The following is a 15,329-nucleotide window of genomic DNA, read 5'->3' as shown; positions in this document are numbered from 1 at the left end:
ATTTGAGGAAATATTGAGGGAGACTTTGTACTAAACCAAAACGTACTCTGTGCATTCAGGATGTCAAAATAAGGTATCAGCAGTGTCTTAGGAACGGCTTAGGGAATTAATTTCAAACTTAGAGGACTTATTGTGGAGAATGTTTAACTAACCAAAAGGTAATACTTGCGCATTACTATTACTAATGCTACCACTACTACTATTGCTACTGCTACTAAAACTAAGGGTATTAAGGTATCATTTCAGGGATGATGAGAAGATGTTGAACGAAATCGAAACACAGTATGTGTTTTGATTGTTTTTCAAATTTCTGACTGTTTTTCAAATCGTGCCCAGGCTTAACCAAGATATGATGAGGGTTTCCAGCCCAATAAACACAAGATTTATTGCTGTTAAACTATATGTTCCAATAATTGTAAATCGGTTGGTAGCTACCCGTTCTTCCAGTTTTCTGCTTGAGTATTCAAATATTGGATGGTAAGTGAAATTTTGGAAAGGATTTGATTATTGGACAGGATTAGTCATCATTTTCGATGAACAACAGTTTTGTTGAATAAGTTCTTAATAACAATTAAATAAAAAAAAAAGATTTTTTTTAAACTGAAAGTAAGAAGTGACATTAAAACCTAAAACGAACAGAAATTACTCCGTATACTAAAGGGGCTGTTCCCTCCTCAACGCCCCGCTCTTTATGCTAAAGTTTTACTCGTTTTCTCAACTCTACTTTTTAAAACAGTAAAGGGGGGACAGCCCCTTTAATATACGAAGTAACTTCTGTTTTTTTTTAGGTTTTAATATACCTTCTTACTTGCAGATAAAAAAAAAGTTTTTTAAAATTTATTTTCTGAATTTTTTTGAATTAATGCATGTTTTGATTTTGGCTCGCCGCATATGAATAATTAAAACAAAATTTGCATATTATTTTTTGTGGGCTAAATGGCTTTCTCTTAGTTTTGATCGGACAATTTTGAGAAAAAAGGAGCGGGAGAGGAAGCCGAGTTGCCTTCCAATTATTGGCTACTTAAAAAGGCAACTAGAACTTTTAATTTCTTACGAACGTCTTTATTAGTAAAAAATATACGTCACTTATGAATTCACTTACGTAACGAACTTCTATATTCGTATGTTTTTATTACATATATGAGGGGGTTCACCCCCTCGTCAATTCCTCGCTCTTTACACTAAAGCTTAAATTTTGTCCCAATTCCTTAAGAATGACCCCCCAACCACAAAGGCCGTAGATGAAATAGTTGAGATTACAATAAATACTTTAACGTAAAGAGAGAGGTATTAGGAGGAGGTGAAACTCTCATATTTGTAATCATTTCTGTTCGTTTTAAGTTTGAATGCTGCTCCTTACTTTCAGTTGAAAAGAACTTTTTAATTTTTTTTTATTGTTATTTTAAATAATGCTAGAATATCCTACACCCCCTTCATGGAAATTTTCTTTCCCCATGGAAAGATCACCCCCGTAACCCCCTCCTCTCAACTCCCCCCCCCAAAAAAAAAATCCCCCTGAAAACGTCTGTACACTTCCCAATAACCATTACTATATGTAAACACTGGTCAAAGTTTATAGCTTGCAGCCCTTCCCACGGGGACTGTGGGGGAGTACGTCATCCCCAAAGATAGAGTTATTAGGTTTTTCGACTATGCTGAATAAAATGGCCATCTCAGAATTTTGATCCAGTGACTTTGGGGAAAAAATGAGCGTGGGGCCTAGGTGCCCTCCAATTTTTTTGGTCACTTAAAAAGGGTACTAGAGCTTTTAATTTTCGTTAGAATGAGCCCTCCCGCGATATTCTAAGACCACTGGGTCTGTTTTCTGGCAAAAAAAACAACAAAATTCCACATTTGTGTAGATAGGAACTTGGAACTTCTACAGTAGGGTTCTCTGATACCCTGAATCAGATGGTGTGATTTTCGGTAATAACTTTAGGGAGTGCTTCCCCCTATTTTCTAAAATAAGGCAAATTTTCTCAAGCTCGTAACTTTTGATGGACAAGACTAAACTTGATGAAACTTGTATATTTAAAATAAGCATTAAAATTCGATTCTTTTTTATGCAACCATTGGTATCAAATTTCCGTTTTTTAGAGTTTCGGTTACTATTGAGCCGGTTCGCTCCTTTCTATACAGTTCGTTTCTTGGAACTGTTTGATTTTACTAAAGACATTCGGGTGGACGGAGGCATTTATTATTGTTCATGTGGATAGAAGTTCTGCTTGATTTAGTCTCCTACGTGACTGAAGCCATCACGAACTCCACAGTAATGTTCTCTGATGTAGAACTATTTTGTATACGGAAAAAATATTTAAACATTTATATTTCTAATTCCTTTAAACAATTAATTCCTTTCCCCCTCTGTGCCGGTAGGCACGTGAATACACTAATTACACTGCATAGGAAAAAGATTACAGCAATGATTGTGATACTATTACCCCCCCCCCCCCAGTACTATCAATAAAGATGTAGACCAGAAACATTCCCGGGAATCAAGAGAGATTAGGTATCAATTTTATCCCCCCCCCTTCCCCAAAATCATTCTATATTTATATGAAGGTTTGATAAGTTGGAAAATTTGGGCATTAAAATCCGTTGTTTGATGCACCTGCCTCTCGCCACTCCTTCATATAGCTGACGTGTACTTACATATCACTTCATATAATTTAAAAAAAATATGAGGCAAATCAATTTAGGTAAATGAAGCTTTAAAATAAATAAAAGAAAAGTTTTGTGCAATAAAACCTTATCCAGTCATAGTCTAAATGAAGGGTGATGATAGATTAGCTACTATCCCCCCCCCCCCGCCCGAGATCTTTTCCTATATTTATCTAGGGCGCATGGAGAAGTTTGGGAGAATAGGAAGATAAGTCTTCAAACCACGATTAGAATATTGGAAGCTACAGTGATAAATATGATTCTGAGCATGGGCGCTCCAAAAAGTGGATGAAGATTTGCTAGATCTTTTCCAGAGAAATTGCCCACGGATGGTTTTAGGTACCCGGCTGACTGACCGTATTTCAAACAGTAAGCTCCAAAAAAATGCGGTTCAATCTCGCTTTCTAGGTCTATAATAAGAAAAAGGTTGAGATGGCTAGGGCACGTTCTGCGGATGAACGGTGACAGATTGCTAAAGATTATTCTTTTCAGCCAACCAGCTAGGGCTAAACGGAAAGTAGGTTGTCCACGGCTGGAGTAGCAGGATGTCATAAAGAAAGACTTAAGAAAAATGGGAACTTCCCGGGAGGGTGTAAAGAGGGAGACTTTGAATAGATTGGAACGGAGGAGGAGCATACGTAGCTGTGTTGGCCTTAGACGGTTTGGTAGTGCAGTGAGTTGTTAGCAGATGTAGCATGGAGAATCAGTTAGTTAAAACATTGCAATGTGTTCTTCTAGACATCTGACCTCCTACCGGCCTATAAAGGGACACAAAGCCCCTCCTTGTTAGTACCAGATGCACAATTATACATCACCAAACATACTTCCATGAAAAAATCATTTGAATCAACTGAGCCAAATCTAGCATTAAGATAAATATCCATATCAGCAATTTGTCTTCTATGGACTACGTGACTATTCACTGACGAACACCACCATGTGACATTACTTCCTCTGCAGCTGAAAAGTCAATACAGTTATTCCATGCTTTTAAATCGATTGGCATTCTCTGAATTTTCAATTGATGACAACTTGGTATTCTTTGGCACAAAATCATACTCTGTTAGGATTTTTTGAAAATCAGAAAACGTTTCTCAGGCTCGTAGCTCTTAATGGGTGACTGATCAACATTTTGAGGTACCTATTTTGTATTTCTCTTTGGCTGCTCAATTTTTCGTGTGGGGGATTTTCCATGGGGGAGCTTTCCACGGGGGTGGGGGTTTCTGGGGGAGAGCCCGACTCCCAGTGGGAGTGTATCCTGAGATCGTTCATAAGAGTTCTTATATCTACCCAAATAATTAAATCCTAATTATGTATTGCCATGTCTTTGACCCTTTCCCCCCGATAAACATCTTCTAATCCCCCTTCTTTACAGAGGGTTTAAACGCAATTCCATACATTCCTAGCTTAAAGATTCTGCATAAGCAACATAACTTGTCCACACAGAACCCTCTGACTCATTACTCACGCCAAGACTTTAATTATTGTTTTACGCTTTAATAAGTTCAGCAGTCAAGATTTAAAAAGACACAAATTGAAATTTGAGACACAAATAAAATAGATTTACAACAAACAAAGCGTTATAGAGGAAGGTATTACTGCTTCCAAAAGTTTGGTAATGAGGCCCGTAAAATTAAACAAAAACAAAAAAAATACGCAAAAAAGAAAATGAGAAAACAAAAAATATATATTTACATGGAGTGAAGTAATGGAAGATGAAACGCTGTTTGAAGAAACTAGTAACCAGCCTACAGAGACGAAATAACATACCACAAAATGAATCAAAATAAAAGAAAATGATAAGCAGAGATTCAATAATCCACGTCTATGTAACTACGTTAGATTTGCTTGCATGTTTCTAGACTGACGACCAACTTCTGAAGCTTGGCAGTGCTCACGAATCTGTCCTGGAAGAATAGAAAGTAAGAAATACTAAATGCAGGTCTGTAGTAATCCCAATAACGGCCTGGGAAGTGTCCGAGACGTGGCACTAATATTTTCTGTTGGCATGCACCGTAAAACATTATAATTTAAGACTGTCAAATATATGAAAAAGAGTGCTTTATGAATCCGAGCTAGAAACTATCTTCATAAAACCACATCACCAATCACATCAAGTTGACCTTCACATCACCAATAGTGCTTCAAGTAATCCGATAGGAAATAGTGTGCGTTCAGGTAAGAAAGCATTCGGTTCGCTTCAGTTTCCAATCGAGGTTAAGAAATTCATTCCTCAAATAATACAAATGTATTATTAACTTAGATAAATGTTTCATGGAGTCTTTTGCTCCATGGGACATTGAACTAGAAATTCTCTATGCAAAATTCAGCGGAAATTACTTAATTAAATTTACTGCCTTCCGCCAGGGCATAGCTTAATGAAAATTGGCCAATTTTAAACATGTAATGGAAAAAAGCTAATAGCCAATCTTTGCCTTGGAATCAGTGTTGCGATGGATGATACCATTGTATCAGATTCAGTACATTTTTCTCCGACCTGTAGATCTATAGAGCTTTTACACTGAATACATTTGCTCCAAAATTTAGCGAAGTTTTTCGATGACCAGGATTAAATTTAAGACTCTCACCGTTCATCGTTGTAAAAATACTGATATCATCAGGAATATGTCATAAGTGAGATAGGTCTGCGGGAAACAATTCCAGCTATGCAGCCTTAAACAGTTCAATAAAATTTATGCAGGTAAATTTTTCAGTTTAGCTATTCGACCAAAATATGATCTTTCCAAAAACAGAGAGGAAGTTGTGAATTCTATATTTAAGCTTAAATAATGGTTTGATCACCAGTCTGTCTCTATTATGTGCGACTATACACCAGTCAGTGACAGATATCCAAGGATATAGGAGTTAAATAACACCTGTATTCAGGGTTGCAAAATTTTAGATTTTGCGTGAATAAAATAAAGTTCATATAAATTGTAAGTTGGAATTTATGACTTGTAAGCCTATTGAGTTTTGATGCACCAAAGACCTGCCAGGAGCTGGGCAATATTACTTGGTTGTAAAAGCTACTATTTTGTCTGTCGAAAACTTTCAGTTTTTTCCCCAAAATTATTCCTCTATTTTTGATAGTATTTTCCAGGCTAACTGCAGAACTATTTTCTGTTTTGAGACAACAGATACTATGTCTAAACACATGTCTTAGCATTCCCATTCCATAAGTTGATCGAGTCCCAACCTGCACTCCAAGATGTATTCATGCGTTACAAAAGAACAAATTCTTTGTTCAAATTCTACACATTTCCCATGCGTTACAACATTGTCCTACCTTACATTGTTCTAGAGGCTGTGTTTTTCTGGAACTCACCTTTTATAAACATAATTCTATTTGAAAGGTACGACACAGCCTATATTTACGTTAAGTAGGTATGACCCGTCCAAACCTGGATACTTTTTGCCTCTGAAAAGAATCCACGTTGGAGCAACCGTGGAAACTGATGTGATTGAAGAACAATATTCCTGCCCAAAAGTGCGTGCGTTTGGTCGTATGTTTGTAATTTTATATGAACTTAGCAAAGGAGTTTTATGCTCGCTTCTACTTCAGTTCAATCTTTAAAATTCTACAAAGAATGAAAGTGATAGACCCAGTTGTCCCTGCTTCTGGCTATGAATTGGTACCTGTACTAGTCATGTTTCCTTAGTACTTAGTACTAAGTATTGTACTTAATCATGATCGACAATCTTTAGAAGAATTAAGCTCTTAGTGGTGATTAATCCCTGCTGAATCTACACATTTCCCATTTCAGTACTTAAAGAGTCCAGAACTTTTTTTGGGGAAACTGAATGAGTTTCCAAATGGTCTTGGCTCCGAGAAATTTTCAGAGCTTTCTTCATCCATATATACTATTTTAAAGCAAAGTTCGGCTTGGTACATTTGCTTCCATTGTCCGGCCTATAAGAGTTCTACAAAATAACCCTGTTCGACTGTTGGTTGGCCTACAACCCTAGGATACGAACGTAATTCCTATGAACGAAAAAAGATACTGCTAGCTTCTGGACTACGAGAGTTACATGCACTTTTGTTCATTTTTAGGCGACAACATGGTAAAAACCATCGTATTCTGATAGCTTATCAAATTTGAAAATCATCGGCACGCGATTATGACACTCGATCTTCTACAGAGATTAATACTCCATTAATTGTTTCCACCCAGTCGACGTTTTCTGTGCTTCACAGGGGGATTAAAATATGAACCATCTGGATTAGAGCAGGCTATTGTAAATATTTGTGATATTTCTTTGTTTTAGAGAGCAGTTAAAGAAATCCTTTTTAGTAAGTATAAATTTTGGTTGTTTCTTTGGGAGGGAGAAGGGGTAAATAAATAACTGAATTAGTAATAATGGCTGAGGTATGGTTACATCAGTAAAGTTTAAATTGTTTAGTGGTAAGGTTTGTGGTGCCGCTTAGGATGGGCGATTTGTATTGTTTATCTCCTCCTCAAACAGATTTTTTACTTAGCTGGAGTAGCTGTTAGTGCTCATATTATTGTCTATATAGTGAATATTTCTCTCTTGTCAGCCCTGGAAAGCGCTTCTTCCCCCTTTCAAGAAAAAGAGATGGAATACTCAATTTCTTAACATTGAGAATAATAAAATAATTCAAGCCTAAAACCTGCCCCCCCCCTCCATTATCAAAACGGAGCTTACTCTTTTTTGAATTGTTTCTACGGATAAGTATGTGTGGTCCGAAGATCCTGGAGTTTGAACAACAATTGAAAACTAAACATTAATAAAATATCAAATAAAATACTACCTTCTTCCTTTGGATCTTACAGAGCTTGCATCACTTCTAAAGCTAGATGAAGTCGACAACGAAAGCGAATCTGAAGGCGATTTTAGTTTTGGATTAATAACAGTTGTAATCTGTTCTAGGAATCTCTGATAGTTTCTCTCCAATTCTCTCTGATAATCACGTTGATCTTGCCCAATTAGGTTTTTATTCTTCCGTAATGCTTCTGCACAACTAAAACATAAGATCTATGTCAAACAAAAATGTATACTATATAAACACGTGTTGAGAATCCAATTTTCCGCTTTCAGATTTTAATTATAGTTTATAACAGCTAGGCAATTACGAGATATAATCGCATATAATTCAATCTCTCTTTAAAATAATAACAGTAAATATTCTTGTCATTATAAATCATAGTAATTTACAGTGGTAAACATATTTGATAAACATAATTCAAAAGGATAATACACCTATATCTCTTTTTGATATGTCAAACAAATGTTCGTGTCTTTATAAATTACTCCAAACAAAATGAGGAATATCACGATGTCTTTTGTGATACATGTTGCCTGTTATTGTTAATGATGCTTCCCTCCTGTGCTGCTTCTTCTTCAAACTTCTTCGTTTTCCGTAGTTCCAAAAGGCTTAGACAATGTTATAGAGTTACATCAACTTTAAGCAGTTTTATCATGAGATTAATAAAAAAAAATTTCGACTGAAAGTAAGCAGCAACATTAAAACTTGGAATGAACAGAAATTATTTCGTATATGAGGGATTACCTTCCCTTTTTATGCTAAAAACTTCAAGTTCTCAAAAAACATTTTTCATTCAAGTTCAACAGCTTTTGTGTTTTAGTCAGTCTTTCTTAAAGGATTGTGCAAAAAGTCAAACATAAGCGTAAAGAGTGATGGTCGAGGAAGGGGTAGTCCCCCTCATATAGTCGAAGTTTTGATGTTGTTTCTTGCTTACAGTCGATATTACTTTTTTATGTTATTTTTGACCATTTTTCCAATCATTCCACGAAATACCCTTCCTCCCTTCGTGTAACATTTCTATGGAAAGGTTCACTCGAAAACTTTTCTCCTCGTAGAAAATAAAATCCCATTAAGGGAATTTTTTAAGGAGAAGCTTTGAATAGAGTGCAATGATGGAGGAGTAAAAGAAGCTGTGCTGGCCTCAGGCGGATTGGTGCAACAGAGAGTTGTTTTAGTAGTAGTAGCATGGGCGTAGGCAGCATCTTGTCTAGAGGGGGGCAGTCGATTCTGCAATGAAGGAGGGGGAGCTTATAAATGATTCCCTAAATCATTTGAATATAGATAGGTCTGTAGAAACTCGTCATTCTCTATTTTGCTAAAACCCAGCCTTAGAATTTTCCGTGTTCTACTTTTCCCACAATACTACAGTATAATAGACCCACTATCCTACTTCCCATTTCCAGAAAACCTAAACATCATAAAAGCGATTTGACACGAGTCACATTACGGTTAGATAAAGCAAATAATCTCAATATAAAAACCTATGGGGACTTCCTGTGGATTATAAAAGCTCTGACAGATGGCGCTGTATGTTCTTAAAATGTTCGGCCTTGATTAATACCTTTACCAAAAATATCAGATTGGATCACGTTTTATGTTTATTGAATATGAAATTTTGTCCGATTTTTGTATAAAGGCCTTTGGCTAATTACGGATACTAGAAAAGCTGTAAACTTATAATTTTGCACTGCGTCACAGATACCAAGACAACTTCTTTTCCATTGTCTACCCGAGATCCACAATCTTAGCATTAATTTTGATATCTGCTTACTTCTTTTTTGAGCGGTGCTAAAATAACACGCTCCTTAACCGCACTTTCATTGTATTTTCAATTTGAATTCCAACCGCAGATTTTGTTTTGAATCAAGTTTTTAGCGATTCATTGTGATTCTCGCTGGAAGCATGCTTTCAATACAAAAAATTTAGGAAGCAATTCTTCAATGTGATATCTATATTATGTCATATGGCTTCTTTCCGTCATTACAGTGGCCAACTAAAGCATAACGTGTTGAAGTACACAGTTGAGCTCACGTTTGCCCAGATAAAAGCATAAATATATAAAGGTAAAATGTCTGTAAAAAAATAGTGTTTTTCGGTCAGCCCAGGTATTAATAATTCACTTATCTTTAGTGCAGATAGTCCTGATCCAAGGTTTCAAAATAAAAAAGCCTCAAATCCATACATAAAACCTCATTTTATGGCTAGAAAACACACACAAATCGGAGAAAGTTTCATAGGCCAACAGCTATATAATCTGTCCTTGGGCTGTAAAATAGCCATCTAAATGAGGCTTAAATCTTGAATTATGTCATCCACGTTGATTACGTCATCCACACAACCTGGATGACATATTATACACCTGCTTTGAGGTAGAATAGAGTTTGGGTGTCGGCTACAGAAAGCTTGTCTGCAGTTTCTACAAATATCAACAGGCTCTTCATTGCAGAAAAAACAACAATTTTTCTTTTCATTACAATTCAGGGCATATCTGAGTATCCTACGGGCTAATTTGATTCTATAGCTTCGTAATTCACTGTCACAAGGAAGAGGGATTCCTAGTTTATTTTTTTGCTGCATATAGTCCTCTGCATATCGAATAACAAAGACACCACAGCTGCTAAGATCTTCTTGTGGCTGTGTCTTTATATCTGAAAGATCTAACAAAACCCTCTTAATTGACGACAAGAGCTGAACTAAAGTAACTAGCGCTGTAAAGCACGCATTGATTGTCATCTCTGGCAAGCTATTTAACAAAAATATCTTGCATTCTCCTAAATCACATAATATTAAAACAAAATGTTCATGGTAAAGTAGAGGGACAAAAATTAGGTCGGTCGTTTCAGGCATTTCTGTTAAAATTGCTTTAAGATCCCTCAATCCTGAGTTCCGTAAATTTTTTGACTCGAAAGTTTTCAATAAAACACTTGCTTTATCAGCATGAATCACAATCGAATTCCAGTATTTTTTATACCTTCTAGAATTAATAAACAGTAAGTAAGACACTGTATTTTGGTCAAGACGACCCTGTTCACCACTCATGAGAAGAGTTTCAAAATCTTGAAACGATAATGGAAAGCTTTGACTTAGCTGCCTTAAGCTTTGAAAGCTTCCAATTGAGAAATAAATTTTGTCTCTCAGATATTGCAACTTTCTTTTCGTCTTAACAGTTCCACTTGCAACATCAAGTTTCAATCCAAACTTTTTATTAAAATACTTGACAAGATTTCCAATGCTAGGTAGATCATACAGATCAAAATACACATCAGAAGCTGTATCTTTCTCATTACTTTCGCTTCCTCCACCTCGTTTCATATTTTTTAAATTACGTTCAAATCTGTATTAATACGTAATAAACGTATTAAGTTGATTTTATCAAACAAACAATCAAACTAATTTAAAAATTTTCAGGTGTTTTTCCAGTTTGAACTAAAACATTAATATTATTGCCGATGCACCGTAAATATTTTTGCAGTTACCGATTTTATCTTAGCGATTTTGACCTGAACTTAAAAAAATTTTCGACATTTTTTCATGTCTTAAAAAGACAGTGCTTAATCTTATAAGAAAAGGAATTCAGTAATGCTGTTTTTCTAGCAACGATTTCTACTAAGTTTCAATCTTTTGGTTTTAAAACCGAAGTCCGATTTCTAACAACGATTTTAACTAAGTTTCAAACTTTTGGTTTTCTTTTTTAGGGTTTTGGAATTGTTGTATTCCCTTGTCAAAATGTATGCAAATATTTTTGCAATTACCAGTTATTTGTTCTTTAAACAATTTAACATTCTCCATACATGAAACTCTTCAATTTTTCCACATAATTGTGACAAATGTGACAACGTCATTTCAACACTGCTGCATATCAAAATGACGTCACCCACATAAATATTTTTTTCTCTAAACTTAAGGCTCTTAACAAATTTTCTTCAACTTCTGACCTATTTAGATCGTTTTTTTTTAGGCTAAAAATATCCCAGGATGCCAATTTTTTTTTGAAAATATGTGGCTCTGTTTTCAAGAAAAGTTAAATAGATATATAAATACACAATTATTGCTCAACTATAAGAATAGTATATATTTCAATACTTTAATTACTATTGGCTATAGTTCATTCTTTTAGATAATTGGAAGCGATCTTACTAAATTACTAGCTACCGCTGCAACTTGGATGAATTACGTTATCATTTATATAATGATTCCTTTAATACTTTAGTAGCTTTGGGCTACAGTTCGTTTTGTAATGTAACTTTTGATATAATCATAATATATCATAATATAATCTAATATAATCATAATATAATATAATCTACATAAAAAATAATATAATAAAATAAATATAATAATAATACAATCATAATATAATCATGTATAACATAGACTCTTCAAAAATTATGTTTTCGAGAGCCTCTGTGGCACAGTGGATAGCTTGTTGATATCTACTCCGAAGGTCGAGGGCTCAATTTCGGCGGCAGGCAGTTTTTACACATTTTGCCAAGTTATAGTCGAATCCTTTATGTAAATAAAGAAACCACCTTGAAGCCATCCCGAATCCCGAATTTATTATTATTATATAATAAATTGAAAATGCCTGTGTCATCAGGCCCGTTTAGCACACAATTGTTTTGATTCTATACTTATTTTATATTTTCAAGTTGTTCTGATAATAGATATATTTATTGGTTCATTGAGAAGAAATTGCTAAGAAAATCTGCATTTTGACTGATTGTACTGTCTGATTCCCTCTGATTCGTGTTCAATCATGGTTTCAGCATCGTCGTTGAAGCACATTTTTGTTGTTTCTTACATAAATATAAGAATTACTTTGGATGTAAATTTTATTTTAAGGAACAAGAAAAATTGTTGTAAAGAAGGAACTCTTGAAAATAGTAACGGATATATTAAAATCTCCATACATTAAAATATACTTTTCGAAAAAAACTATATAAAAATATGCATGATGAGGCCTTACACTTATTTTTGACAAGATGGTATAACGCAAGTATCTTTTGAAAAGTTTTTATGGCACTTAGTATTTAGCAAATGGCATATAGCGATCGCAAATTCTGTCTGTCTGTCTGTCGGTCCCGGTTTTGCTAGTTTAGGCACTTCCAGATAAGCTAGTTCGATGAAATTTGGCAGGCATATCAGGGACCATACCAAGTTAAATTAGAAATAGTCATTTTCTCGATTTGACCATCTGGGGGGGGGGAGGGATTGGGAGGACGGTTAATTCGGAAAATTAGAAAAAATGAGTTTTTTTAACTCGCGAACAGGTGATCGGATCTTGATGAAATTTGATATTTATAAGGCTATCGTGCCTCAGAACTCTTATTTTCAATCCCGACCGGATCCGGTAACACTGGGGGGAGTTTGAGGGCGAAACATAAAATCTTGGAAAACGCTTAGACATACCCGGAACGGATACGCACTCTTTGAAGGAGTCGGGGAGGGGAGGGTTAATTCTGAAAATTAGAAAAAATGAAGTATTTTTAACATACGAACGGGTGATGGGATCTTAACGAAATTTGATATTTAGAAGGATATCGTGTATCAGAGCTTTTATTTTAAATCTCGATTGGATCCGGTGAAATTGGGGGGTTTTGGAGGGGGGAAACCTAAAATCATGGAAAACGCTTACAGTGGAGGGATCGGGATGAAACTTGGCGAGAAAATAAGCACAAGTTCTAGATACGTAATTGACATAACTGGAACGGATCTGCTCTCTTTTGGGGAGTTGGGGGGGGGGGTAATTAAAAAATTGAAAAAATTGGGTATTTTTAAATCATGAAGTAGTGATCGGATCTTAATGAAATTTCATATTTAGAAGGACCTATCTATTCATTCGTACTAGTTGCTGTTGTACGTTATTTTGCTATGATTGTTTATTTAATTTTGTATGTTTTCAGTTTCATAAATTCATTAACAATAATTTCTGGTTGTTTTGAAATTGAGTTGTTGTACGTTTTATTTCTTCTTAAGTTTAATTTGGCCATTACTTTTCTTTGAACAAAAGCAAAGAGCTCATATGGCACTTGTAACGAGGTCGGAACCTAAAATTAGACTCGGTATATAAGTTATCGATTTTGCTGTTCTTTGTCCAAGAGTAAGGCGAGTTCGTCGACGGGCTTTGTTGCCTACATTTTGAGGTTTTAAGAGAAGGGGGATTTAAATTAAGGGGAAAACAAAACATTTTTAAACCGCTCATATGATAGTCGTTCGACCCGAATTGAGAATGGGGCATCTAAGACACGAGATCTTTCTATACAGCAAGTTTCATTAAGGTTCGATCACCCATTCGTAAGATAAATATACCTCAATTTCCACGATTTCCTCTCCCTCCAACCCCCCAGAAAGTCGAATCGGGCAAATGACTGTTCTCAAGTCAATTTGTGCAGTCCGGTGTGGTTATGTCAAATCACGTATCTAGGAATTGTGCTTAATCTTCCCACCAAGTTTTATCCCGATCCCTCCACTCTAAGCGTTTTCCAAGATTTCCGGTTTCCCCCTACAACTTCCCCCAATATCATGGGATCCAGTCAGGATTTAAAATGAAAGCTCTGAGACACGAGCTTCTTCTAAATATCAAATAAAAAAAAACAAGTTTTTTTAACGGAAAGTAATGAGCGACATTAAAACTTAAAACGAACAGAAATTACTTCGTATATGAAAGGAGATACTTCCTCATCAACGCCCCCGCTCTTTACGCTAAAGTTTGACTCTTTTTCTTAACTCTACTTTTTAAAATAGTAAAAAAAATTAGCGTAAAGAGCTTCTCCTTACTTACTTACTTGCTTCTCCTTACTTTCAGTTGAAAAAACTTTTTCATATTTATTTTTTCGTTGTATTTTTTTAAATAATGCTAGATAGTCTTGCGCTCCCTTCATGAAAATTTTCTTCCCCCATGACAAATTCCTCCAAGGAAAGTTCCCCCAACATATCCCCTCTTCTCATCTGTATACTTCCAAATAACCATTACTATATGTAAGCACTGGTCAAAGTTTGTAACTTGTGGCCCCTCCCACGGGAACTGCGGGGGAGTAAGTCGTCCCCAAAGACATAGTTATAAGGTTTTTTGACTACACTGAATGAAATGGCTATCTCAGAATTTTGATCTGGTGACTTTGGGAAAATAATTAGCGTGGGAGGGGGCCAAGCTCCAATTTTTTGGTCACTTAAGAAGGGCACTGGAAAAATTAACACGCATCCGTGTTCTGCCTTCTGGCAAAAAATACAAAATTCCACATTTTTGTAGATAAGAGCTTGAAACTTCTACAGTAGGGTTCTCTGATACGCTGAATCCGATGGTGTGATTTTCGTTAAGATTCTATGACTTTTAGGGGTTGTTTTTTTCTATTTTCTAAAATAAGGCAAATTTTCTAAGGCTCGCAACTTTTGATGGGTAAGACTAAACTTGATTAAATAAACTTAAACTTATATATTTAACATCAGCATTAAAATGTGATTCTTTTGATGTAGCTATTGATATAAAAATTCCATTTTTTAGAGTTTTGGTTACTATTGAGCCGGGTCGCTCCTTACTACAATTCGTTACCATGAACTGATTGATTAAATTTCATTTAGATCCGATCACCCGTTCGTAAGTTAAAATACCTCATTTTTTCTATTTTTTTCCGAATTAAAATCCCCCCAACTCCCCCAAAGAGAGCATATCCAGTCCAGTTATGTCAATCACGTATCTAGGACTTGCACTTACTCTTCCCTCAAAGTTTTATCCCGACCCCTTCCCTCTAAGCATTCTCCAAGATTTCCAGTTCCCTCCCCCACCCCCCTCCGAATATCACCAGGTCCGGCCAGAATTTAAATTAAGAGCTCTGAGACACGAGGTCATTCTAAATATCAAAAGTCATAAAGATCCGATCACGCG

At 35.6% G+C, this 15,329-nt stretch overlaps 1 protein-coding gene across 2 annotated transcripts in view; it reads right to left on the bottom strand.

Moving 5' to 3' along the window:
* Positions 1–4,137: 4,137 nt before the first annotated feature.
* The window catches only part of LOC136035374 (dedicator of cytokinesis protein 7-like), a 189,909-nt gene continuing 178,717 nt past the window's right edge, over positions 4,138–15,329 (bottom strand). For both annotated transcript variants that reach the window (XM_065717138.1, XM_065717139.1), the window contains 2 exons: positions 7,433–7,642; positions 4,138–4,568 (listed from right to left, as the gene is read on the bottom strand). In XM_065717138.1, coding sequence (XP_065573210.1) covers positions 4,556–4,568; positions 7,433–7,642 — 223 coding nt within the window. In that variant the 3' untranslated portion in view covers positions 4,138–4,555. The remainder of the gene's footprint in view (positions 4,569–7,432; positions 7,643–15,329) is intronic.

This window comes from Artemia franciscana, chromosome 14 (genome assembly GCF_032884065.1).
Source record: "Artemia franciscana chromosome 14, ASM3288406v1, whole genome shotgun sequence".
Lineage (NCBI taxonomy): Eukaryota > Metazoa > Arthropoda > Branchiopoda > Anostraca > Artemiidae > Artemia > Artemia franciscana.
The sequence above is the reverse complement of the archived record's forward strand: the minus strand, read 5'-3'. Positions and strand labels throughout refer to the sequence as shown.